This window comes from Cydia strobilella, chromosome 16, assembly GCF_947568885.1.
Source record: "Cydia strobilella chromosome 16, ilCydStro3.1, whole genome shotgun sequence".
NCBI classification, from domain to species: Eukaryota; Metazoa; Arthropoda; class Insecta; order Lepidoptera; family Tortricidae; genus Cydia; species Cydia strobilella.
The window spans coordinates 13,428,364-13,456,288 of NC_086056.1; the positions used below are offsets into that span (position 1 = coordinate 13,428,364).

Genomic DNA, 27,925 nt, shown 5'->3' on the forward strand with positions numbered 1-27,925 from the left:
CATGCTGTCATGTCTCATGTCAGTATGAGTTCATCTGTCATTCTGTCAATGTCAACTAAGTCAACTTGCAACCAGTCAACCAGTTGTTAAGGATTCGTGCTTTACGTACGGCGCTTGTTTAATTCGCTGCGCTGTTAATAAAATAAAATAATTGTTAATTATAAAATGAATATTTTAAAAACTGATGTGACATGTGTTTAACGTAAGAAGATTTCTAATTTAATTTATTAAAGGTATTTTTGAAAAGCGAAAAATATAAAAATGAGTGATAACGTGAGTTTTAAAGATATTATGGAGCCGCGGAGGACTGAGAGTGGGATATTCAGGTTCATGTCGCGGGCCTGGTACCCGCAGAGGACGCTGGTGATGGACAAGTACCTGAGCCCTCAGGATCTGAAGGATGCGGCCGCCAGTTCGGTCTTCTTGGAAACTGTGATTGAGGCGGTAAGAATTTTAATTCTTAAATTATCTTTGTGTGTATCTGGACTATCTGGGACACCGAGCTTTGCTCGTAAACTCAAAAATGCGCGTTTTTGCAGAGATAAGACCTACCTAGATCGATTAGTCGCCCCCATATAGCAAATTTCATCGAAATCGTTAGAGCCGTTTCCGAGATCCCCGAAATACTTAAATACTAGCTTTTGCGACTTCGTCTGAGTAGAGTTAGTAATTTGGGTAGCTTATTTTTTATCCAATATGCTTTTTATCGATTTTCCATACAAACTTCCACCTCCCTCTTCACCCCCTTAAAGTTTGATTTCTGGGATAAAAACTACCCTATGTCCTTCCACGGGACTCAAACTATCTCTATACCAAATTTCAACTTAATCGCTGAACCGATTAGGTTTTATAATCGTGAAGAAGTGACAGTAAAAAATAAATAATAATAATAATTAGTATAAAATAATGCAGGCTGGTATATAAATAACGGGCATGTATTGTTTTATTTTTATATTAAACCAGCTGGTATTCCTTGTATGTGCTACTTAACTTTCTTTAAATTGATTACATTTTGGTATCCTACTACAGCAGTTTGCAAGATGGAGGGTTAATTCTTCATGCACCTCAAACTGCAAAAAGCATTTTTGAACCTTTTTTTGTTTGGAATTGTTCTCTCAAAACTCATGGATAAGTCTGGGTAAACCTGGACAGATGGCTACCATACCAATTGGAAGAGTTTCCCTATAAGGACCACCCCATACAAGCGTCTCCTAAGCGTCGGCGTCTAGTTAACTCTTTGGCTGCTGCTAGACGCAACATTAGCGCAACTGTGCGGAGACGCCATTTTCCGCAGCACTGACTAAACGCTGACACTCAAAAGACGCTAGTGTGGGGTGGCCCTAAGATGCCATTCTCGGTTATTTTTCAAATTCCAGGAAAGTCAGAGAACGGGTGTCCCTAAAGAGAAGTTAAAAGAAGAAGTAGACCAATACCTGGAAGAGATGGGGCTGGAGAAGAAGCTGCACGTGATCCGGTGGATGGGGATTGTATTCCTCAAGATTGCCTTCATGATGAAGATCGGGATCTATGTCAATGAACCATCAGTATTAAAGGTGAGTTAACTATAAAATAAGCTGCACGTAATAAGCTAGATGAGGATTGTATTCCTCAAGATCGCATTCATGGTGAATATGAGGATCTATGTCAATGAACCGTCAGTATTAAAGGTGAGTTAACTATAAAAGGTCCAAGGGGAAAAAGAGGTCAAGAGAAACCTCAAAAACGATGGGCAGACGACATCATATAACTAGCTGGAAAAAACTGGATGGAAACAGCAAAAAACAGAGAGAGATGGAAGGGTAACAAGGAGGCTTTCACTCAGAAGGGATCAGTGCAATCAAAAGTGCAACCAATATAACATAAGATAGGATTAAGCAACAGTTTGAATACATTATTATTCACAACGACGGGACTTAATCGCGTAAAATAATAAATAAAGCTATAATAAACTATAAAAGGTGCTTGCAAGGAACGCAAAAAAATTTAACCATGTAAATAAATAAATAAATATCATAGGATATTCTTACACAGATTGACTAAGTCCCACGGTAAGCCCAAGGAGGCTTGTGTTATGGGTTCTCAGACAACGATATATATAATAAATAAATACTAAAATACATACAAAACACCCATGACTCAGGAACAAATATCTGTGCTCATCACACAAATAAATGCCCTTACCGGGATTCGAACCCAGGACCATCGGCTTCACAGGCGGTTCTCTGCCTTTTCGCCGAAAATTGTATTGCCGAATTTCACTAACCAACCAACTTTTCGCAGCAGTCTCATTTGGCCGAATTTCATTTCCCAACTTTACATAATCCAACCTAACCTTTTTTTTTTTTCGTTGGAAAAATGCTTTATGCATACCCACACCCTTGGGGGGAGAAAGTGCGGGTTATGTGGGACTCGGCAAAAGGCGCCACTACCCATTAAAAAACCAACGGTATGCCTGCGCGCCGCCAATGGGCGTAGCCACGGGTTCTCTTAAGTACGCAACCGTGACCACCCCAGAGAAGGGCCCGCCACTACCACATGCAGCGGGCCCTTCTCTGGGGGGGGCTAGAGAAGAACTTCTACCCCTGTCTCCTCAGAAGGCGCGTGGGCACACCACGCGCGCCTTCTCTGCGAGGCCTATGTAATGGGCAGTGACGCCCCCGCGCCGCTGCCCAGACCTCGCTAGGTGGGGGGAGGAGATGGGCATACGGTTTCCTCCGAGCCCCTGCGTGTTTGCGGCGGATCGGGTACGAGGCTGGGTCGGCCTCCCGTTCCCTCTCCGCCGCCTCCTTCTGCGACATTACATCCTCGCAGAAGGAGAGGACCGCTTTCCATGACCTCTCGTCGGCGACCATAGCCTTAACTACGGCCGGCAAGGAGCGGTCGTCCCCCACCACTGCCATGAGGTCACGGCGCTGCCCCGCCCAGGCTGGGCATTCCTCCAGGGTATGCTGCGCCGTGTCCTCGCCGCAGCTGCACTGGTGACACTCGGCCGTCACCTCCCGTCTTGCGAACCGGTGCAGGTAGCTCCCGAAGCAGCCATGACCCGTGAGCACCTGCACCAACCGGAATGTTAGCGAGCCCCGCTCTCTCTCCAGCCAGTCTTGTAGGACCGGCCGGACCGCCTCGACAGTCCTGTGTCCTCCCTCGCGTCCAGCTAGTTCTTCCTTCCATTGGAGGACGATGGACTGCCGGACGAGGAGCCTCTGCGCCTCTACTTCCCTGGGCGCAGGATGGTACTCCTGGAGCCGGAGGTCCCTGCGCCACTCGTACAGAGACGCTTGGGCCTCCGCCTCCAGATCCCAAGGAGGCGTTCCCGCTAATAAGCACGCCGCATCGTATGAGGTGGTGCGGTACCCGCCTACGACGCTGATGGCCATCGCCCTCTGAGCCTTCCTCAGCAGGGCGACATTTCGGGCCGCCAGATTCACCGCCCAGATCGGCGCCCCGTACAGGGCCATCGATCGCACCACCCCCATATATAGACGGCGGCTCGCAACCTCCGGCCCCCCGATGTTGGGCATCAGCCTCTTCAATGCGGCCGATGCTGCCATTAGTCGGGTGGTCAGGCGGGCAAAGTGCTCGCGGAAGTTCCAGCGGGAATCGAGGACAAGTCCAAGATATTTCATGTTGGACTCTACCTCGATTCGAGTGCCACCAACGACGATGCTGGATCCTGCAGGTGGCGCCTTCCGGGCAGCGTGGAAGCAGAGCGCCTCGGAGTTGTGCAGCGCCACCTCCAGACCCAGCATCGTTATGCGCCTCACCACCTGTGCTACCGTCACGGTAGCGAGGCGTACTGCTTCCCGGTACGAGGTCCCCCGGGAGGTGACCAGCGTGTCGTCTGCGTAGCAAGTCACACTTGCCCCCGGGAGGAGCTACCCCCGCAGCACCCAGTCGTACCCAATGTTCCACAGGAGCGGCCCTAAAACCGAGCCCTGTGGAAAACCGCACGATGTCTCCCACCTTGTCAGCCCGCCGCCCCGGACCGGATACTCCACACACCGCTCCGAAAGGTAGGCCCCGACTATTTGGCACAAATAGGGGGCACTTTATGGTGTTTCAGCGCCTCCCTAATGCACGCCCACGGCAGGGTGTTAAAGGCATTGGCGATATCCAAGTACACCGCCAGGAGAACCCCACTGTGGTTAACCGCCTCATCCGAGAGGGCTTTGATGCGCGCGACCGCATCTATGGTCGACCTGCCCTCTCGGAATCCAAACTGGTGTTCGGACAGGTCAGGTCCCACTCCCCGGAGGTGCTTGATAATGCGACAGCAGATGATACGCTCGAAGAGCTTGTCGGCCTCGTCGAGCAACACGATCGGACGGTAGGCTGATGGAGAGTCCGCGGGACGCCCATCTTTTTTAATCCAACCTAACCTAAACCAACCTAGTACGTCATTTTCATTTCCCAACTATGGGGTTGGGAAATGAAAAGGTTGCGAAATAATTATTTGGTAAAAGTTATTCGGCCAAATGAAACTTATCTTGACTGACATTGACATTGATTCCAGCTCAAAGAAGTGATGGGTTCAAACCCAGTGCTCTTCCTGCCGACACACCGCAGCTACGCAGACTTCTGCGTGATGACATACCTGTGCTACCACTATGATATAGACTTCCCCGCCGTGGCTGCTGGAATGGGTAAGTCTTTTTAAAAAGGTGATGGGTTCCAACCCAGATCTCTTCCTGCCTCACACCGCAGCTACGCAGACTTCTGCGTGATGACATACCTGTGCTGCCATTATGATAAAGACTTCCTGGCCGTTGCTGCGGGAACGAATAAGTCTTTTTAAAATAATGAATTTAGAGACATTTCATGGAAGGCAAAGTCCCTCCCTCTTAGTAAAAATGCGTACAAGTGCTGCGAAGATACTCCTTTTTAGGGTTCCGTACCCAAAGGGTAAAAACGGGACCCTATTACTAAGACTCCGCTGTCCGTCTGTCTGTCTGTCACCAGGCTGTATCTCATGAACCGTGATAGCTAGACAGTTGAAATTTTCACAGATGATGTATTTCTGTTGCCGCTATAACAACAAATACTAAAAAGTACGGAACCCTCGGTGCGCGAGTCCGACTCGCACTTGGCCGATTTTTTTTTGCTTGTTATGTGCACATCAACTTTCAAGACTGCCTATTGTGACGGATGTGTAACTACGGAACCCTACACTGAGCATGGCTCGACATGCCCTTGGCTAGTTTTAATATTTAGATCACATTTACAATCCTACAATACAACATAAACAAATATATGACAACTTTTTAAGCCTTGATACAAGCTTCAAGCAAACAGTTGCATTATTATAATAATGTTGTTACAAACTAGAACGTTATAAATAAAGACTACAATAGACAAAAGACTGGTCGAGCAACTTCTCAATGACGTTTGTACTAAATTATTTATTAGAGAATTGTTATGGTAAATAATGAGTGAACTAACAATAGTTGAATAGTAATAAAATAGCATCCGTATCGTATAACGATAAACGATAGGAAATGCGACATACTTTTGTCTAACAGAGAAAAGTAAATGTTTACGCGTAATGTAGCCTTGTAAACAACTGCGTTGCGTACACGCACTTGGCCGGTTTTTTTAAGTATGTGTGATAGGCCACCTCTTTGTTTCATATTTGTCTATTGCAAAACTTATCTACTGCTAGTGCTAGTACTGCTGCTATTAGTAGTTTCGTAGATAAAGGTGGGGGGGGGAATAGGTGTCTGATACGTGTCTTTTCCATAGAAACAATAAACGATTTAAAAAAACTGCACCCGTTACGGAAATATAAAGAACGTCAACAAAAAAAAAAAACTAACCATCTGAGAGGAAATTACGGTATTTTCTGCGGTTCTCGCACCCGTGACGGAAATATGTAGTATGCCACAAATCACAAATAATTCTTAGTATAACCATCTGCGAGGATATTATTACGGTTTGTTTTGCGGTTTATGAAATACATTGATTTTTTGTTCCTGCTCCATACATTTTTTTCGAAAAAAAATCTTAACTCGGCACTCTATATGCCAAAATCGTCCCAAATTCAAAATTTAACATAACAATGCTGGGCAAAACATATTTCAATAAAAAAATTAAAATAACTTTGGTTTCTATGTCAATGAGAGCCGAATTTCGTCCCACAGTGTTTTACGGTACTAAGTATGCTTTTCGAAATGATTACCGCGAGCTGTACCGGGTGCAAAGGTGCCCATCGCACTTGGCGCATAACCACCTTCGTTGGCGATGAGTGCGATGACCAACCCTTCCTACAGGAACCCGCTCGAGAAAAACGAAATTGCGCGAGAATTTATGGATTATTCCCAGTTTCTACTACCGAAATACTTAGGTTAAATCTAGGTTAAATCTCTTCTGTTGGTTGAAACAAATATATATATTTTAAATATAAATTACTTTGATGAGCAGACTTCTACTCCATGGCGGTGGTGGGTCGACGCATGCGCGAGACGTGCGCGTTCTACATCCGCCGCACGCTGGTGGGGGCTCCTCTCTACGCCGCCACGCTCAAGCAGTACGTACGGACCCTGGTGGCGAAACACTGCTCGCCCATAGAGTTCTTCCTCGAAGGGACGAGGAGCCGGAGCAATAAGAGTCTACCACCCAAGTATGGTGAGTCTAATCTTGCCATCGCACGCTGGTAGGGGCTCCGTTGTGCGCCGCCACGCTCAAGCAATACATAAGGACCCTGGTGGCGAAACATTGCTTACCTATAGAGTTGTTTCGGGAAGGAACGAATAATAGGAGCAATAAAAGCTTGCCCCCTAAAAATGCTGAGTAATTGAGGAGGCTTTTGTTTTCAAAATTAGCAACTATTTACATGCAGAAAGTGATACGTTTGTGACTATTCGTAAGACTATCGCAATCTCCATAGTTCTGGAAGCGATTTTGTATCTAAACATGTACATACCCATTGCAGTAACCCTTAGGAACAATTACATCAATCAATAACACTGAATTAGTGCCAGTTGCACCATCCGCACTTGACTGACAGACTGATCAACGTCACCCGACGCGCCGCGGCGGTTTACTATGAAACTTTCCGTACAATACAATTTAGCGAACTCTTTAACGATGACAAACAGTTTGGGGCAACCGTTCCGTACAATTACAATTTTATTAATGATAATAAATATTCCATCAGGTATGCTCTCAATGAGTCTGGTGCCATGGTTTGCGCGTGAAGTGAGCGACATTACAATCGTCCCCATCAATATCAGTTACGACCGTCTCATGGAACACGGGCTCTTTGCCTACGAGCATCTGGGCGTACCGAAACCTAAAGAATCCACTGGGGTGAGTACGGTTATAGCCCGTATTATAACAGACTAGTGCCGAGGTTCGCGTGAACATCACAATCGTCCCCATCAACATCAGTTACGACCGTCTCATGGAACACGGACTCTTTGCCTACGAGCACCTCGTCGTGCCCAAACCTAAAGAATCTACCGGGGTGAGTAAGATTTTAGGCTGTATACGATGAGCCTAGAGCCGTGGTTCGCGTGGAGTCAGCGACATCACAATCGTCCCTATCAATATCAGTTCTGTCTCATGGAGCATGGGCTGTTCGCCTATAAGCACCTCGTCGTGCCCAAACCTATAGAATCTACCGGAGTGAGTACGGTTTTAGTCCATATTACGATGAGCCTAGTGCCGTGGTTCACGTGGAGTAAGTGACATCACAATCGTCCTCATCAATATCAGTTAGGACCGCCTCATAGAGCACGGACTGTTCACCTACGTACCTACGAGCATCTCGGCGTGCCCAAACCTATACTGGGGTGAGTACGACGAAATATAACTACAGTAACAGTATCTGTGTTCTCTTTTAGAGTACACATGTGGTAAGTAGTTCGCTTAGGGACCGATGTAGTTATTTATAATATTTGAGAGTAGGTTAGAAATGCGATAAGCTATCAGGGCTTATATAGATACGATCAAAGACTTATCAGCTATTTTCTAATCATAAGAACGTTATTCAAAATGTACCTAATGATAAACGTTGCCAAAAAACAGCTGTGATATAGATTTAATAGAAACTGTAATAGATGTCATATATTAAAGAAAAAGTGACGAAGCCCTCCAGTGGTGAAGGCCGGATTCGAACCGGCGTCTTTAGCTATCGCGGCTAACGCCATGAACCCCTAGGCCACCCCGCCACAACAACAATACAATAGGTCCAACAACAATACACAATAGATGCAATACAATAGACAATACATACAATAGATGATGATTATTACAATAAATGCTCGTAGGCGTTAAAACATTCGTATAATATTTCATATCGAAAAAATACAGTAAGACCCGCTAGAGAAGAGTATGAAACTACCTACCACGCTAAACAGCGTCTTAAACTAGAAAGCATAATAACTATAAAAAATATGTTTTATAATTACAGTAGGTATGGCCCAAAAATACATACCTACGTTGACAAATTATTTGACTGTGGCATGTTTTTGATAATTTTAACAAATATTTGCGCTTGTGTATCAATGCTAAATGGGTCAAAATTATTTTCGTTGTCTTAAATTGTTTCTAACCACTCTGTCACGCTTGTATTTCCGTCTTCTATTTAATATATAAAAAAGTCGAGTGCCATCGCATGTCTTCCTAGCTGTAGATTATATTTTAAACGAGGAAACTGAAGGATTAAATTACATGTCATACAAAAAGCTCCACTCGGTCACATTTTTTGGGGACAAAAAACAAGACAACGAAAATAATTTTGACCCAAATGTTAAAGGTAATAAGTTTTGTTTTAGTTAAATTACCTATGTTTTTTTTTTAATAACTAGGGCAGGAGTTTTGGGTGCGGATTGTAGGGAGAGAACAAGACTATATATTTATCGATGTATATCAAACTATCCGATACGTAAACTCTTGTCCGGTCAATAATGAAAAAAATTGAAATATCGGAAAGTTTAATCCGTTTAAATTAAGTATAATTAAGATAACCTTTACATTTTATAGCTTGAGAAAAGATGACTCATTATTATTTTATTTAAATAAATTAACCGCATTGATACTATCACTGTGCGATAATATCGATAAAAGCCGCACCCGCACCTAAAATTCCGGGCCCTATTAATAACATTTTGTAAAAGACGCGTGTAAGTAAGAAAAACTTTCTTAAAACTTTTGGTAAACGTATTTTTTGGCCAATAGTACTATTCCGCGGGTTCTAGGTGAAAGTGGGGGAATTGAGAACTCTTAAATTCCAACACTCAAAAATAATACAAAGAAGTCACAAACATTATCAACTTCTATATTACGTGTTCGACAGGAAATACCGACAATAACTGATTGACAAGTTACCATTATTATCATGTTATCAGTTTGCTCATTGCCTTGTTACACGCTGATGTAACATAGTAAACAATAACTAGCGTGTTGACCTCCGTTTTCACGCACGTGTGATAAGTATACGAAATGTAAACATACTTCACTCTCAAACACTATTTAATTTACACTGCATACACAGTAGGCATAGTAGGAGTGCGCCATACGAGATAAACTACTCATGTCTTTAACATTGAAAAAGACGTGTACTTAGTCTATTTCGCGCACAAAAAAACCGTCAAGGTGCACTCGTGCTATGCCTAATGGTAACAGTACTAACTTCTTAAAACATTATGTCAGAATAAGGTTTAATAATTCTTACAGTTTCTTGCCTATGTTCGGTTTTAAACTTAAGAGTTTCAAAAACCTTATTAAATCAGTGTTCCACAGACCTTTCCATAAATCTCTACGACGTTTTGATACATTGCCGATTAAGTAGGTGCAATCAATTCAGGCGATCGATAAATTGCCGCAATGTATCGAAATGCCGATCTTTATCGATGTGGTGAAAATGATGCATACGATTTGTTGCAAGGTATGTGGAGCCCTTTAACCGTACGTGATGTGTAGTTTTCAACTAATAAAGACAAAGTTTTTAACATTCAAAAACTTCTTTTCATTCTTATTCCATTCAAAAAGAAGTATACACAAGGCTTCTTTTTACTTCTTTTTAAATGGAATATGAATGAAATAGAATACGAGTAAGTCGTTGTGTTAAAACCTTTGTCTTATTTTAACCCGTGTGTTATATTTACCCCACCTGACCCTAATCAAGGCAATATAAAAACGCATTTTGTCTAAATTAGGCTTCTAATTCGAACAATGATATATATTTTTTAATATAGGAATATTTATTTCATTAAAAAATATCCAAAATTATAACAATCATAATAGGTACACTTAGATAGTACTTAAATATTATAATATACATTATAGGTCATATAATTAATATATACATACATAATATAATGTATCGAAACGACGGAATAGCAGTCACGTAGTTTTAAACAAAAGAGGAGGATCCCAATAGGGAATATTACGCGAAACTTTGTAGGTGGCGCCACTACCACAATTCATCACAATCTACACACAACAGGTACACAAGAAACAAGAAAATCGAAATTTCGTTGTCTAACTCCTCTATCACTCTTGCTTAATCGAGCGATGAAGAGGCAGATAACTAAATTTCGATTTTCGCGTTTCCCGGTAGGCCCTTTGTAAACAAACCGCCTTGGTGCATCAATGTCATATTTTATTATCTGTGAAAACTTTCAATAAACAGTTTAAGGCACAGTATGTATAATATGGATGGTATAGAAAGGATGCCAATCTCTTATGGCAGAATTGTTGCAAAAGTGACCGCTTTCAGCTTTAAATAATAGTTCCTAATCTCTCCGGTGGCGCTAGTTAGGCTCTGGGACATGAGTATAACATGAACCATATAAGGCAACAAATAACCCGACCAAATAACGTAGGTTGTTTTTTGTAGTATTTCAGTGTATGGTGGCGCCGCCTAATTACTGTTTTTTGATGGACACTTTTCATACATAGAGATTTGGCTCCTTTATACAGTCTCCATGATGTATAAGTTACTCCGTGGTTTACGATGGGTGCTAGTGCTGCACTCTGGCGGCAGAAAATTGCAGAAATATTTCCTATTTGTCGGTATTTTTTTTCTTGTTGAATAGACTGTAAAATAAAAATACTTCTAACATTTATATACCATCCCCTTCCAGGGTCTTCTAAAGTCCCTCCATCGCCTAAACGACCATTTCGGCAACATCTACATCAACCTGGGCTCCCCTCTCTCCGTCCGCGAGTACCTCAACACCCCCACCGAAAGCTCCGAGCGCCTCAAACCTGTAGACCTTCAGCAATTAACACCAGCACAGTTCCAAAATGTCCAAGACTTAGCGAATTACGTGATAACATTACAGCAGAAAAATACTGTAGCGACTATCTCGAACTTACTAGCTTTAGTACTCATGCAAAGTTTAATGAAAAGCGAGGTATTAAGTCTCCCACAAGTTTTTACAGAAGTTGAATGGATGGTAGGAGTACTGAGACAGTTAGGCGCTTCAGTGTTTGAGAATGATGTTAAGAGTAGCGTGGAGAGAGTGCTGGTTGTTCATAGGAGCATGATGAGAGTGGACCAGCATAGTAGACTCAGGCTGGTGTCTAGTGAGATTATGGAGGTGTCGGCGGATGTGCAGAAGAAAATGAAAGGTAGGTTGTTTTTTGGATATTTTGATTTAATTGGGCTGATATTTTTGTTTAAAAATTATAAAAATAGTTGAAATTAGGTTAATTTACGATACCAAATAAATATGTTACTTTAAAATATCAATACATATTTAATCATCGACTAAAATTTTTAATTCGTCATACCCGTCCGCGACTTTAACTTTTAGGTCAGCTAGCAATAGTTTCTATGAAGTTCTTTCCATTTCCATTAGAAACATAGGTAGCACAAAACGTATATCGACTCCAACTGATTATTATGCGTCTTGGGATTTTTATTGATGTCGATTTTTTTGTAAGATATGGATAACATTGGCTGGTTTGAAGAGTTCCTCATTCTGAGCGGAATAAATACGAAATCCCAATTTGGGACGAATAATTTATGTATAAAAAATACGTTCTGTTGCCGTAACTCAGAGGTATATTTTACAGAATAGGGACCTCTTATCTATTCACCAAAATTAACTACCAAATAAAAAAACGGGCCCATTTACGTATCCTTCTGTGCTTTGACTTATGTTTGTACACATTGTAACATTTGTAACCTTATATTTTATATAATTTACCTTTCAGGCCACATAATAAAAGCGGAGACGATGGTGAACGCGGTGCCTATAATCCAGCTGCAATTGTACGTGAACCCTGTCCTACACTACCTCGTGCCGCCGGCCGTACTGTGCGTCATAGTTGCCAGGGGACCAACTAGCAGAGGTAATTTGACAGTGACTTTTGCCTCTATGGCTCAGGTGAGCTCGCGAGGCCTAAAAAACAATACAACCTGTGATAAACAACAGTAAACCCAATAGAACAGCGGATTGCATGGGATTGCAAAAAGTAAATTGGACTTGACCAATAAAATAGTCAGAAATTAGAGAGTAAAATTCCTCAAGTAATTTACTAGGTACATCATATACTTAGGATATATAAAGGGTTAAATATCTCGTTCATTTACAGAACAGTTGGTGGCAGACTACAGCCGCATCAGAACAATGCTTAGACACGAATTCTTCCACATCGAGAAGACTGAAGCGGCGGTAAGTTGAATTTAGTTATTAAAAACGAATGGTGTCAATTTTGGAGCTACAATATTACGGACTACATTAACTAGACGTCTTAGGGCCTGTTTCACAATGTCCAAGTAAAGTCCTGAATAAGCTACTTGCCACTTATCTGACGAATAAAGTCATCGTTGGCGTTTCACAATCTCCAAATAAGCTTAACTGGTAGATAAAATGCTTTTTTTGTAGGAAATTTTATCTGGCAGTTAATTTTATTTGTTAATTAGCTAACCAATACTTTATTTGGACATTGTGAAACAGGCCCTTAGTATTCGTTTTTCCACTTTAAATTATACTTTTTAGTGAAATGATTGATTACCACATTAACTGGTGTATTCCCATTTGGCCTCGCTGGGCACAAATGGGAATAGGCGCATTCATATGAATCATTCCCATCTGGCCCCGCTTCATGTATGACGGCGGTCACATGAGGCCGGGACACATAGGAATACACCCATAAACTGTCCATCGTGCGTCACCCACTTAACCGGTTTGCTCTAATTCCAGACATTTTCGCAAGCCCTACAATACTGCTTGCAAAATGGAGTACTCACGACAGAAGACGACCTTACTTTCACACCAGGCTCGGACGAGAAATTGTCGTACTTGCTCAAATGGGCTATTTGGCCTGCTCTCTCCACTCTGCTCATCTGTGCTGATGTCATGATACAGGTAAACTCATTAAAAGTACAGTCAGGCGTGGCTCACTCCGTGAATTCGTCGCGTCGCTGCAAGTACATGCGGCCCACACCAATTTTGGTGACTAGTCGTCATAGTTGCCGCGCACCGCTACGAAACGGACGCCTGCTCGCACTTGCGCCACCTAGCGGTCATATCTGTCGTAATAGACTCGTTTTGTTAGAGAGTGAATCTTCTGTACTGTATTCTGTGGTACAGTGGAGCTTATACAATCTCAAGGGAAACGCTAAAGAAGTCGTGTTAACGTGTTTTTGTCTAATTAGGGGTATCGACTAGAGAGGTTTCTCTATCTATGATATCTTCGAATCATTTAAAACTTTCGCGGTTTAAACACATATTAAATCACATTTAGAAACGGGTCTATCGCGAATTTATTTTGTTACCTTTATTTACCGACGTTTCGACACAGGTTTCACTGGTCGTGGTCGCGGCTAACTGACGTCCCAGCAAAATGTCAAAACAGAGATTTGTGTGACTACCCCACGAAAAGTGCATTTAAAATTCGAGGTAGACATCACATTTTCAAACCACCCACTACACATAAAAGTTAATTATTGTCAATAGTCCGACACACAACACTCACAACATCCGCGCACACATCCGAAGATAGATCCCTTGGCTTTAACTTCTGGATCACTGGTCCCCAAGTTGCCGATAAGTTAAAACCATCTTCCCTATTAAAATTTCTGGGGTGCTTCTTGATTTCAATCGCTTCTCGCACAACTCGAGGATAATAATGGCGTTCAGTGGAGACAACTTTTGGTTTATGAAGCTCAATCCAGTGATTTGCGCCGCATGTAAGTAGATGTTCGGCGATCGCGGACTTGTTTACCAGAATGTCTGGTGTTAACAGAATGTCTGGACATTATCAAAAAGAAACTACAGGAATATAGGATATCGGAAAAGTATATCACTTTACTGGAACACTGCTTGGAGGAAAACTATTTCATATATCAAGGCCAGTATTTCCTCCAGGTGGATGGAGTAGCAATGGGTAGTCCGGTTGCTCCAGTAATCGCTAACATCTGGATGGAGCATTTTGAGGAGTTAGCACTGGAGTCGGGACCTAACGTCATTGCAATGTGGAAGAGGTACGTGGACGATATTTTCTGCATTTTTAAGGGGAATAACGATACCGTCAAAAGTTACACCGAGCATCTAAACTCCATCCACTCAAGAGTGAAATTCACACATGAAATAGAATGTGACAGATCCTTACCTTTTCTGGATGTCAAACTGATGGTGAGATCGGACGGCACCTTGGCACACTCTGTATACAGAAAACCTACGCATACCGACAGATACTTACAGGCATCCTCTCATCATCACCCAAGGCACCTACAATCCGTGATCACGTCCTTGGTGAACAGGGCACATGACTTATGTGACCCTGAGCACCTGGACGGTGAATTAGCGCATGTCAAAGCTGTACTGGAAAAGAATGGATACCGAGGGGGGATGAAACGCAAGCCGAAGAGAACGGAAAGACATCCAGAGGTCAACAGACAACCAGCGTTCTTACCATATGTGAAAGGGATAACGGACAAAGTAGGAGCAGTACTTAAGAAATTCTCCATCAAGGCTGTATACAAGCCGTTATTCAAAGTAGCAGATCTTTTACGCAGTCCAAAATATGTCATTCCGTACCAAAATCCGGGCGTTTACAAAATAGAGTGTAGTTGCGGAAGTGTGTACATTGGTCAAACCAAACGAAGTGTGCAAGAGAGAGTGAAAGAACACATAGCGGCAGTAAAAAATCGCCAAGTAAACAAGTCCGCGATCGCCGAACATCTACTTACATGCGGCGCAAATCACTGGATTGAGCTTCATAAACCAAAAGTTGTCTCCACTGAACGCCATTATTATCCTCGAGTTGTGCGAGAAGCGATTGAAATCAAGAAGCACCCCAGAAATTTTAATAGGGAAGATGGTTTTAACTTATCGGCAACTTGGGGACCAGTGATCCAGAAGTTAAAGCCAAGGGATCTATCTTCGGATGTGTGCGCGGATGTTGTGAGTGTTGTGTGTCGGACTATTGACAATAATTAACTTTTATGTGTAGTGGGTGGTTTGAAAATGTGATGTCTACCTCGAACTTTAAATGCACTTTTCGTGGGGTAGTCACACAAATCTCTGTTTTGACATTTTGCTGGGACGTCAGTTAGCCGCGACCACGACCAGTGAAACCTGTGTCGAAACGTCGGTAAATAAAGGTAACAAAATAAATTCGCGATAGACCCGTTTCTAAATGTGATTTAATATCTTCGAATCACTTGTTAAATTTTGAATTTGAATCGAATCATCGCACCGTTTTTTTATCGCCTAGCGTACAACAAATCATGTTAATCTTAAGCTCTGGTTTCCTATGATAGCGATGCCGCTCATATAACGGCCGTCTTCATACAAAATACTAACCCATCCATATTTAGCCGTATTATTTTGTATGGAGACGGCCGCTTTATGACGGCACCGCTGTCCTAGGAGAACTGAGCTTTACCTCGCAATTAATATTAAAATGTTTATCCCCAACATTACACATTACAATAACATCAACATTAACAACAACAACATTATGAAATAAAACTATGAAAACGGATTATATCGCGTATATTGAATTTATAATACATCCCGACGTTTCGAACCCTTTACAGCGTTCGTGGTCAACGGGTGACTGAGGAAAAATTACAAAGTGCAAAAATACCCACATACTAAAATAATGAACAATCATAGACTACAAACTTTAAGGCTGGTTGTACATGCAAAATCGGTTCATAAGGCTAGTTATACACTACAATTATTTTCAAGTAAAGATATATATATACGCGATAAAAAAAAAGGTTCGAAACGTCGGGATGTATTATAAATTCAATGTACGCGATATAATCCGTTTTCATAGTTTTATTTCATGAGTAACTATCGCGGTAACCGAAGACAATATTAACAACATTATGTTTATTGTATTTATTGTTTGTTGTTTGTTTTATTTATTGTGTATGTTTCAGCAAACAAGCTGTACACACAAGCAAGCGCTTAAACTCATGCAAGCGGCAGCCTCGTCCCGGCGGCGCCACCCCTACTGCCTCAGCCTCGAGGCCGGCGCCAACTGCTGCGGCGGCCTGCTGCTGGCCGGCGCCGCGCTCAGGGACAAGAGGTCACTTCACAGTGTCAAACTATAATCTAGAGTTTAGACCCGAAAGCAGGCGTATCTCACTGCGATTTCGTCGCGTCGCTACAAGTACCTGCGGCCGCCTCAATTTTGAGGTTTTGCCATAGTAATTGCCGCACACCGCTGTGGAACGGACGCCTGCACGCGCTTGCGCCGCCTTGCGCGTAGTAGTCGCGTTTTATTAGGGAGTGGATCTTCTGTACCTAGTACTATTATACACGGTGTAAAATGAGGATACCGAATAGTTTTAACAGCGTATTCCTGATCATATTTAAAGACTAAAATGTTTTATAAACTTTTCTGTAATTTGCCTAGTTTCAGAGTTAATACCAATTTAAAAAAAACGAGTTTTTATTGTTACATAGTGCAAAACGCATTTTTGATGTCGATGTTGCCACTGTGGGACGTAGTCTAAGTAACCTTATTGATAGATGTCAAAAAGTGAAAAGTATCACTTTCTAAAAACTACGAGTTACGAAAAAAAAGTAAAAGTCCATTTTAAGTGACAAGTTTACCAATAATATTTACTTTTTATGTACAAATACATCTAAAAAATCTAAAAAAAAAATTTTTGCAAATTTGACCTAAACTTATTACATTTTTTCCTTCTTTTGGCCTCAGAAAAGCGTGGTTAAAATCTTTCGGTTTCCTCGTGAACACCTTGTATATTCTGTGCGGTCTGTGCCGAAAGCCACGGCCACGCTCTTCCGCTTTTTTTTCGCGGACCGGATTGTATAGTCTTTGTCTCCTCCGCTACCTCTCCGCGGGCCAGAAGTTCCTACTTTTGACTGGCGAGCCGTATTCACAAACAGTGTGCAAAGTATAGTCACAGAATAAGTAATAGTATTATCATACAGAACGGCCACGCACCGCCCCGCCCCGACTCGAATTACCTCGCCTCGCGACAGCAGATTGACGGCCGTTTGCGGCCGCTCAGTTCTATTTTTAAGTAACTTACTCACACTGTGACGCATGACGCGTGTACAGGCGTGCCGTTCACACATAGAAACGCAAGTGATTTTTGATGTATAGCGTGTCCGCCCTGTGGTATAGTCGTGTACAATAACATATTGCATAACGCAGCTCGTTTGAATAAATTGCATTAGGTATTTTTATGCGTTTCGTTGTACAACATATTATTGCAATAAAATTTCTTAACTATAAAAAATAAGCACAAAATTAAAGATTCGTAATCTAGGATCCAAATTCCAAAGTTGTCTATCTAGTTCCATCTCTATTGTTTATGCTGGGTAAATGACGGAGATGGAGACAGACTTCGATTTTAAAATTCGCGTTAAGCCGCCAAGCGTGTCGTGTGTTTTCGTTGATCTCCGCTTAGGTGCAGTCGATTAGACTTTATAATATTAGGTTTAAGTTTCACTGAAAGCAGAATTGTAGGACACGGTTTTACAGTTAACAACAAAACCGAAATTTGGTAAAGTATTTACATTTTCTGTACAGTGCCACGGAGCAAACGTACATCGTGTCACCAGCCGTATTGTCCGAGTGCCGCCGCCTCGTCAGCTCCGTGGTACCCGAGTTCCAAGTGGACTTCACCGCAACCAACCCCGTCATCTTGGACCAGAAACTCGCTTCTAGACTATAGATTGACTTTATTGTTAGTCTGGTTGAAACAGGCATGGTTCTTCTATAGATAACTTACGAGGATAAGATACGGATCGATAACTCACTTACACAAAGTAGCGCCCTTTGACGGATCTTTGCCGAACTAACAAGTAGCGCACGGGGATTCCCCTCAGGGGCAAAAGGGGGCGTTTCAAAAAGAGGTCGAATTATGACGTCACCAGTTACGTCATTTGACCGAAATTACGTCAACCGTACGAAAACCGAGCTTGCCGGGGACCCTTAAAATATGTTGATAACGGGGCTTTGATAATTGTCTCTCTTTCACTCTACCATATTAGTGCGATAGAAACATATAGCGTTTCGTTTCTCTGCGAACGATTGTCGTTCACGTAATTTAAGTCTACTTTCGCTCGGCATATTACGAGTATTGATGGACTAACACTGGCAGCTAAGCTCACCATAGACTGAAATCTCGACCTAAATTACGAGAATTACTTATGTAAATATATTTTTTAATACAGTTCTTTGCTCAAAAAGTGCTACTTTACGTAGCTGTTTAGCGTTCGCAAAGTTGTTTTTTTGCGAACTAGTGCTTTTTACTTTTCCAGCTTTTTTAAATTTAATTCAGACGTAATCGATACGTCCACACCAAAGAGTTTGGATGTTCAAAAACTTTATATATTTTTATTTTGCCATTAGACATTTATTACGTACAATAGTAGATTGTTAACCAAGGGATGAAAGGCACTCATTTCTGCCGAGGTGTCTTGGCGCTCGAACGCAGTGAGAGCGCCAATAGTCCGAGGCAGAAATGATGCCTTTCACCCGAGTTAAACACTCTACTTTTCATTTCGAATACGAGGAAAGTAAAATGCATGTGTTTTTTCAAAAACATGACGAATAATACATTTTTATAGTATTTATTGAGGGAACTTTCAATTAAAAATTCAGGCAAAAGTATCGTTATTTATGGAATGGAGAGTCAAGTATCACAATGGAAATTGTATAACAAATCCATTTAAACTCAAATTTCAATTGCTTATCGTAAAAAAATTAAAAATATCGTACTTCGAATGTAAAATGCTCTAGTGCAGACACGTATCATTTTCTGCGCACCTTTTAGAACAACAATGACCCTCTTTCAGAGCATGAGAAATGAAAAAATTATTGTTATACGATATAAAGTTACTATTTATTTGTTATTATATATATAAATCGTTTTAAAATGCGATATTTCACTAAAAAACTTTTTTATTAGTTGGCTGAATGGAACCATCATTGCCACGTTGGCTGTCGTAAACAGAAAAAAATTAAAAAGTATTTACCGGCGCTCGCAATTTTCACTTAAAATTTAGTTGTATCGGAATAATTAACTTAAATTGCAACTTTAAAAGTGTTTTTCTATGAAATGAGTTAATGTGATTAATTTTGGCAATGTAAACCAACTCTGAACGTATTTTATAGTGCTGATTAATATAATACTTATATAATATCATTCAAGGGAAAAGTCGTAACTGTAAGTGTAATCATGTAACCAATATTTGTTAAATTGTGATTTTTTCGCAAATGTATTAATATATTTTAATATGATTTGGTATATTATGATGATAAATAATGACACATTTTTGATAGCCCTGTAAAGTTACAAATTAAAATTGGTATTTTGTAGGTTTTAGCAGGGGTGCGAAACTCCTCCTTTCGGGTATTCTCGGCTCAGCATTGCTCCGAGCAATTATTATGATTGGCAGGACTTGACGTCCCTTTGCATGCAAGACCAGATAAGATAATGACTTGAATTTTGACAACCCTAAATAGCCGAAAGGGATAGTGCCATATATTAGAAAGGGACACCGTGATTCGTCCCTGAACTGCTGTCAAACTTCAGTTTGGTAGGAAGTTTCCTTTCTGTACGGTAGTACATTTACTCTGTGGTTTTAGTTTGTCCTACTAATTGACCTTTTGACCGCCACCGAACATGACAACGCGTACTGTTTAAGTGTACCTCTTCATTCCAATAAAGTTTACTATTGCGGTAATTTATAGGCACGGTCAAGGAATCTAATTTCATTATAATTTCGAACCTTGTCACAGTGACAATAGTATAGGGTCCCTAGCGACTTTCATATCAATTGTCACTGTGACAAGGTACGAAAATTACAAAATTGTACTGAAATTAAATTATTTGAGTGTAGGTACTATAATTATGTTGTGGCGGTCATATTGTTTAATAAATACAATCAGTATTTTGTGATAAATTGATGCATAATCATGCATAATTGTAATAGAAAGAATAATATTCTCACGGACAAATATATTATTATAAATTTGATTTGTTACCAACAGTGCTTTGTCACTGTAACAACTTGCCTAGTCACGTTATGCCTGTATTTATCGGTTTATGTTGTTTTAAATATAAAGGTGTTGATAATTTAATTAAACTTTTATTAAGCAATGTGAGGTTTTAATTTTTCAACCTTATTTCGCTCAATATATCACCTACCTAGCCGGGGTTGGCCGGTCGAACTGTTTAGCAGATGGCGCCAGCATAGCTTTCCCTGTCAATCCCTAGAATTGTGTCAAATTCTTGTTTTTTTAATGCCCTGGATGCCAGCCCAGATCTCATAGAAAAAGGGGCAAGCTATGATGGCGCTATCTCTGCAAACCTTTGACAGTTGCTAACCCCATTATTGATGCATTCTGCAAAAGTGAAAGTCCAGTAAAAACAGTTGTAATTAATGGTATGTTGGGTACTAATAAACCCTTGGAATCTCAAGGGTCTCAATTTGCCAACCATAAACGACCTTGAGGTATTAAGTCTAGAATCTAATTTTAATTGTGGAACTCAGGTTAGTTAAAAGCTTTCAAAAATGTACTGGGTGTGTCAATAAAACTAAATAATAATTTTAGACGTTATATTTACATGAACAAAGATTGAAATATAAAAGTATCATGATTATTTTATAATAATAGGAGAAAGCAGATAAAAACAACATTTTATTTTATAATATGTAAAATAAATAAACAATTTTATCTGGATGGATATATGATTATTAAAATCCAACTGTTTATATAATTTCATCTATAGGAGATTTATTACACCATTATTACTAAAGATTGCTGAGATCGTTTCTCACTATAAATATATTATACATCTTTACATGTTTGTGGGATAATTTTTAAATAAAAAAATAATTAAATCAGAAAACATTATCAAATAATATTTTTAACCTAATGGACAAATATGTGTCTATATGAAAGGGGATCTTAAGGAAGTTGCCATTATGGTATTTTATTTTAACCCTTTTCCATGCATAGCTATTTATCCACCACTAACATCTAAACGGAATTGCAACTTTAAAGTCCAAATTAGACTGAACTTCTCTTGATAACTCTTGAAATGCTTAACTATTTTGAATATGTAGTCTATTTTATATTGGTGCTGCCTGAAATACAAGGTTTTCCCAAAAAATCCAAATATAGTTTGTCAAACCAAATTGTCAGTAAATAAGAACGAAAAAAAACTACACTCATCCTTATCTTTTGGGTGCTAGTATTAATGTAAGGCAAAGATAGTATGATTCTCTCTGTCTACGTTTGAAATGAGACAGTCCTTTGACAAACTATATATTCCAATTATTCCAACTTTGATCATTCATTTAAAGACGTCACATTTCCCAAAAGTGCAATCTAATTTGAACATTAAATCGGAATGCTAAAGTTGATAGTCTATTGGCGCGTATGTGATCGATAAATCGTAGGTACTATGCCTGGAAAAGGGTTAATAATCGTGCAACGTCAGCGCTAATTAACCCGACACATATTTACAACAAATAAAATGTTCCCACACTAAAAGCAAACACTAAAAACAATCAAAATAATATTAATCACACTCATTAGTTATTTACGATACAAGTGCGAAAAATAGGAAATTCGCAACACTTTTAAAACACTCCATCCGGTCGTGTTGCACGAATGTGACACGAATTGCGAATTACCTATTCGCACGTGTATCGTACAACGTACATAATTATGGCCCTTTTTTCGACGTAGTTACGTAATGTGCTTATATATTTTACGACACCCTGTGCTATACAGGTGTCGTAAATATATAAGATGTACTGTAAAATAAATAAGAGCCCAAGAGTTTACTACTAATGTGCCGACGTTTCCAAAACTGCTTAACTTTCCACATGGAAAGATCTCAGACATTCCCAACATGGAAACCGATTCCTGTAATAATATTCAGACGTGGAAACTGCTGCAACTAGCACATTTGTACAACGCTAACTTGACAGTACTATCTATCATATTAAGTGCCAGTTGCACCATCCGCACTTGACAGACTGATCAACGTCACCCGGCGCGCCGCGGCGGTTTACTATGAAACTTTCGATACAATAAAATTTTGCGAACTTTAACGATGACAAACAGTTTGGTGCAACCGACCCTAAGTGCGTCCGGATTAACGGAGCGGGCGCACGCAAGCGGGTGGCATTGTAGGTAAAAACCGCCGCACGCTTGCGTCACCTAACGTTGCTCATACTATTTTTCATTAACCCGCTCCGTGCATTAATAAATCTGAAAATAGCAATTCAATATGTATTATATTATCCATGTCGGCGGCCGATCGTAAAGTTTTGACGGAAGTCACGTTAACCTTTTGGACCCTAATGACGGATATATCGGCACCGCAGGTCGAACGCCAAAGACTGATTAATCCGTCACAGACCACAGAGCAACATAGACCTACGTGCATGTGCATAAAGTTCAATTTCAGTTTTGATACTTCGGTGACGTGGCGTCTGAGTGACAGCTTTGTGTTTGACACGGCGTCGAAAAGGTTAAACCAATAGATAGGTAGGATAGGTTCGTTGTTGCTTCAGACGCGGAGCTCCGTCGACTCAGGGAACGAGATAATGATTTTCACGATTCACGGTATGCCTAGGAATTTCATGATCTGCCTGATTTTACCATCGGCCGCCGACATTGACATCAAGGTATAGTATGAAACACGCGTAACAATGCTATTATCTTTACTTTGTGCTAGACAGATGTTATTTACTTGATTTTCTACCTTGCTACACTTAGTACTTAGGTATATCCTACGCTAACTTCTATCACGTACAAACTCGACTTGCCAGTATTTGAAAAAGGATAAAGATGTATGTATAGGTATATCCTAAGTATTATTAATATGCACGTTTTAAAATAAGTTTTGACAGAAGTTTATGTATAACGCCATGAGCCACACAAAAACCAGAAAACTAGTTTCTTGACAGTTTTCACCTTATTTTGAAACGTGCACATTTGCATGCGCATTTAGTTACATCAGTCGTTGTGAGACCCAAATCACAATGATTAGAGATTATTATAATATAAATACTTACATACAATGAACGCTCATGACTCAGAAACAATAGTACATTGTGCAATATGGGCGTAAGTTAAATATTGCAAACGAGTGTATAGTGCAAATGTATTTTACTTCTCGTGTGTTGAAACACTCGCTACGCTCAGGATTCTATTTTAGAACCACTCGCTTCGCTCGTGGTTCAACTATAGAATCCTTTCGCTTGCTCATGTTTCAATTCCACACTCGCGGGTAAAATACAACTTTGCACCCTTGTATAACAAATAACTATTTCCCCTAACTAGCTCGGAAACCCGTCTTTTATCCTTTAAAACAAGCGGGGAAAAACGCATTTTATCCACTAGTGGGGAAAGTAATTTGACCTTGGATGGAGCGTGTTTAAGTAGCTTGACAGATAACAAAACGTAAAACGCTCATAATAATGGTTCGTTCGATATTAATTATCATTAAATAAATGGTTTGAGAATTTAATAAAAAATACCAGATTTAGCTTTATTTTTTGATTTTAAGTCATAAACCTTAAAATTCCATAATAAACGTTTGTTTTTTTAATAATTATGTTAAATATAATTCTGAACGCACAAGTTAAGTCGATGCAATTTCAAAACGCATCATTGACATTTCATACGTCAGAAATGTCAACACTGTCAACAAAAATTTTACTTAAAAACTTCTCACGTAAAAGTACAGAATTTCCAGAGTTTTTTGTTATAATATCGTAAAAAAATGAGTGATTCCAGTTGATGAAGATGATCTAACGCCTGTGGATGTTGCACTTTCCTCGCTATAGTGAGGGGAAAAGTTTTGTGTTACACACGGGTGCAAATGTATTTTACTTCTCGTGTGTTAAAACACTCGCGGGTAAAATACAACTTTGCACCCTTGTATAACAAATAACTATTTCCTAACATGCCGTTAGATGTCGCTGTACTCAACGCAAACTACGTAACGCTATGTTGTCGCAGAATGTAAACATGTTTGAAGTTAACAAATACAGTTGTCACATTGCATTGACTAAATATTTCCTTAAAAATCTATTTTTGGAAACGATGTGAATATCGTTTACAAAATCTCATTAATCTTTCGGCTGTGATTGACTAATGTACTGCCACCAGAGTGCAGGACTAGCCTTTTTAGTAAACCATAGAGTAACTTATATACACTGTACCTTTAACAGGTTTTCAGAGATAATAAAATATCACATTGATGCATCAATGCGGTTTGCTTACAGAGGACCTACCGGGAAACACGACTCCGAAAGTTCGCTATCTGCGTATCTGCCTCTTTGTCGCTCGAATATGCAAGAGTGACAGAGATGTTAGATAAAGAAATTTCCTTGCTTCACGATAGACCCTCAGATTGTGGTAGTGGCGCCCTGGCGCCCCCTGCGCAGAGTTTCGCGTAATATTCCCTATTGATAATTGATAATTATCCAGATTCCAGTTCTTCAGTAAAGGCCGTAGCAGGATGAGGGAAGAAAAAAATGCCCTTTTATGATTAACCCATAAATGCATGATTTTTTTCTTTTTGCCTGAAATTAATATATGTGTTACATAATTGTTTACTGATTCTGGGAAAAATAATAAATCATAATTTATGTAAATATACCATTATTGGTAAAATATATGAAAAATCTTACTACCATTAGAAATTTATACTATTTATAATATACCTATAACAAAGATGGATATAACTCCGTAATAGATGGATACAGTCTAAGGAAAAAACGTGCCTCGAAAATCACACGAAAATTTGATTCTCGATCAGATGGCGCCACTAGCTTTGGCCTACTCTTGTATAGAGGGCGTTCACGGTTTCGTTTGTTATTTATAAAACGCATATCAGTGAAAGAACATGGGTCAAAATCATATAAAAATAATTAATGCAAATAAAAAATCATTTATCCACATTTAAACACATTTTAACGTATTTTTATAAATCTTCATTTTTAGTTTTAAAGTATGTCGATAGATGGCAGTGAATTTACAGTGGTTACAAAATTTACTATGACAGTACCGCTCTATCTTATTATATCCTCTTTGCCTATAATACAGATTTTAAATATAAAATAATTGCAAACCCCGAAAAAAACGCCTAAATTACAAACTAAAACTCATCAATTTTTTCTTTAAAATACTGCGCAAATTTGAATAAAACATCGGAAAGTGTATTAATTTACGATCAAAATAGTTATACAGGACCAAATCAATTTTATCTAATTATGCATAAAATTATGTTTTTTGTCGTAGAGGCTGCATCCGTCACTATGCATTTAAGAGTTAAGAGCTGAGTTTTTTTTTCTATAGTTACTTACATCTAGTAGTACAATTGTGCCAAGTTCTGTTAAAAAATTCCGAGTGTTTCAGCCGGGAAAAAATAAAATCCGAATTTATAAAATATGACTTTTCTCTAAAACTATTCAACTTTATCTTACCATCTTTTTTCATTTTGGTTATTAAATTGTATATATGTATATCCTGAAAGAAAATTGAGTCTCCATCTAACATCTCTGTAAAAAACTAGTAAGTCAAAATTAAAAAAAAAAAACATTTTTTTCTCATTCCTGAAGGAGTGACCACTCCAAATGTCATTTCTAAAAAAAGCCTTATTTAGCGTTCTGTCAGTCATATTAGTTTGACGGTCAAAATCAAAAAGCAACAGTGCAACAGTGTCAAAATAAATAAAAAATGTTAGTTGGTTGTTTTTTTTTTTTACATTTTATTCTTATGCTATTCTAACACTGCCAAAGAACTTAAGGATAAATCCTCTTTGTAAAGAAGTAAAAAAAAACAATTTTTGACATGACACAAAGATGGTATGAAAAAATTTAATAGTTTTGGAGAAAAGTCACATTTCCTGAATCCGGATTTTATTTTTTCCTGGCTGAACCACTGGGAATTTTTCAACAAAACTATATTTAAAAAAAAACAGCTCTTAATCGTGAAGGGCATTTTTTCTTCCCTTATACGGCCTTTCTTGCATTTTTTTCGATAACACTTTTCCTACTCAATAGAAATTGTAGCGCACGCGCAGCGCTAAACTTGTGCCGCATAACTTCAAACTCGGGTAAATCCATTTGGCCCTCTTAGGAAATATATACCCTATTATCTTTTCTTAATACTAAAATCGCAAAATCTGACGGATTTACCCGAGTCTGAAGCCAACACAGCCGGTGTGCTCTGTCCTTTAAATAGGAACGAGGACGTGGTTTTTTAAAGATTTCAACCTTATCGAAAAGAGATAATAAAGTTCAAAGGTGATAATTTATTCCCCTTGCTTAATTAAGGCTTAATATTTTTCTTAACCAACCGTCCTTACTATTCGCGCGTTTTCTGTCTAGGTTACAGTTCAGCCGTGTTTCAAAGTCTTGTTGATGAAGACGGATCGTATTTCCATGGGGCAGAGTGTGAGAGCCCCGTCGGGCACGGGGTTCCGTACGTGGTTGAAAGTTAAGGAGCTGTCGAATATTTGCTCCGGTGCGGCGTCTACCATATCTGATAGTTGGATCTGAAATATTAATCACACGTGATGTAGGCATGCGTTGATTACGTCATAAGAAAGCAAAATTAAATATTTCGTGGAATATTTGGTTGAGACAGGCGTGTTCGATTCAAGCCTGGAATTTTGGAAATTTGGAATTCATGTGTCATAACTGAGAAGAAGCTGACTATGCTATGTTTTCTCCACTCGTGTAGAGAAAGGTTCAATACTACATATAAGAAGTCAAAATAATTATTTATTGAATTACGCACTGCAATAAAACAAAGGAAGACGAATATAGCGCCATAATGTGGTTTTATCGCCAATTGATAATTTTTGCGAAAAAGGGAAATTATTACATGAGGCAAAACCGAAATTCAACATTTCTAGCAGGCGGTCGCTATAGAAGCATTAATAGGAAACGTTGTATAGTATTGTACAGATTGATTTACGAAAGTTGGCACGAATGGAATGAACGAAACTTTCATTGTAGGTATGAGTGACACCTGTATCGGTCGGTATACAGTAGAATCCGCTTATAATGACATCGAAGGGCAGTGGCAAACACGTCATACTAAGCGGATGTCATATAAAGCATAGTTGATTAACTTCTTATTTTTGTTATTTTTTTTAATTAATCTCAAATTCCTGTGTTTTAATTAATCTTGTACCAATTATCAACTTTCACCGAAAATCAAAACTAAAACAACTTAAACGCCACGCACGCACCAAAAGTCGACGAGAGACGTGGGGGCGGCCACGAAAACCAGCGAATGTGTCAGTATAACCAAACATAATTTCATAAAAATAGGATTTATAGGTCATATAGGTTATAAGCAATTTGTCACTATAAGCATAAGCGAAGTCATCTTATCCGACTGTCACAAATTTTATATGAAAACCAAACTTCGCACAGTAATTGCGTCATAGTAAGCGGTTGGTCAGCATAAGCTGCGTCATAATAAACGGATT

General features: G+C 39.7%; 2 protein-coding genes across 3 annotated transcripts in view; one reads left to right on the plus strand and one right to left on the minus strand.

Moving 5' to 3' along the window:
• Nucleotides 1-85: 85 nt before the first annotated feature.
• Nucleotides 86-20,526, plus strand: LOC134748606 (dihydroxyacetone phosphate acyltransferase). 2 transcript variants are annotated; one of them, XM_063683400.1, is made up of 11 exons: nt 86-444; nt 1,377-1,553; nt 4,514-4,643; nt 6,418-6,621; nt 7,154-7,305; nt 11,088-11,577; nt 12,166-12,303; nt 12,547-12,626; nt 13,158-13,322; nt 16,352-16,500; nt 17,977-20,526. In XM_063683400.1, the coding sequence occupies exons 1-11, from the start codon at nt 262-264 to the stop codon at nt 18,119-18,121; spliced, it is 2,013 nt and encodes a 670-aa protein (XP_063539470.1). In that variant the 5' UTR covers nt 86-261; the 3' UTR covers nt 18,122-20,526. The 2 variants fall into 2 exon arrangements, with proteins under 2 accessions (XP_063539470.1, XP_063539471.1); XM_063683401.1 differs by lacking the exons at nt 86-444; nt 1,377-1,553 and adding an exon at nt 1,567-1,667.
• Nucleotides 20,527-21,000: 474 nt separating this feature from the next.
• The window catches only part of LOC134748635 (alpha-mannosidase 2), a 30,656-nt gene continuing 23,731 nt past the window's right edge, over nt 21,001-27,925 (minus strand). The window contains exon 22 of the mRNA XM_063683432.1: nt 21,001-26,980. Coding sequence (XP_063539502.1) covers nt 26,822-26,980 — 159 coding nt within the window. The 3' untranslated portion in view covers nt 21,001-26,821. The remainder of the gene's footprint in view (nt 26,981-27,925) is intronic.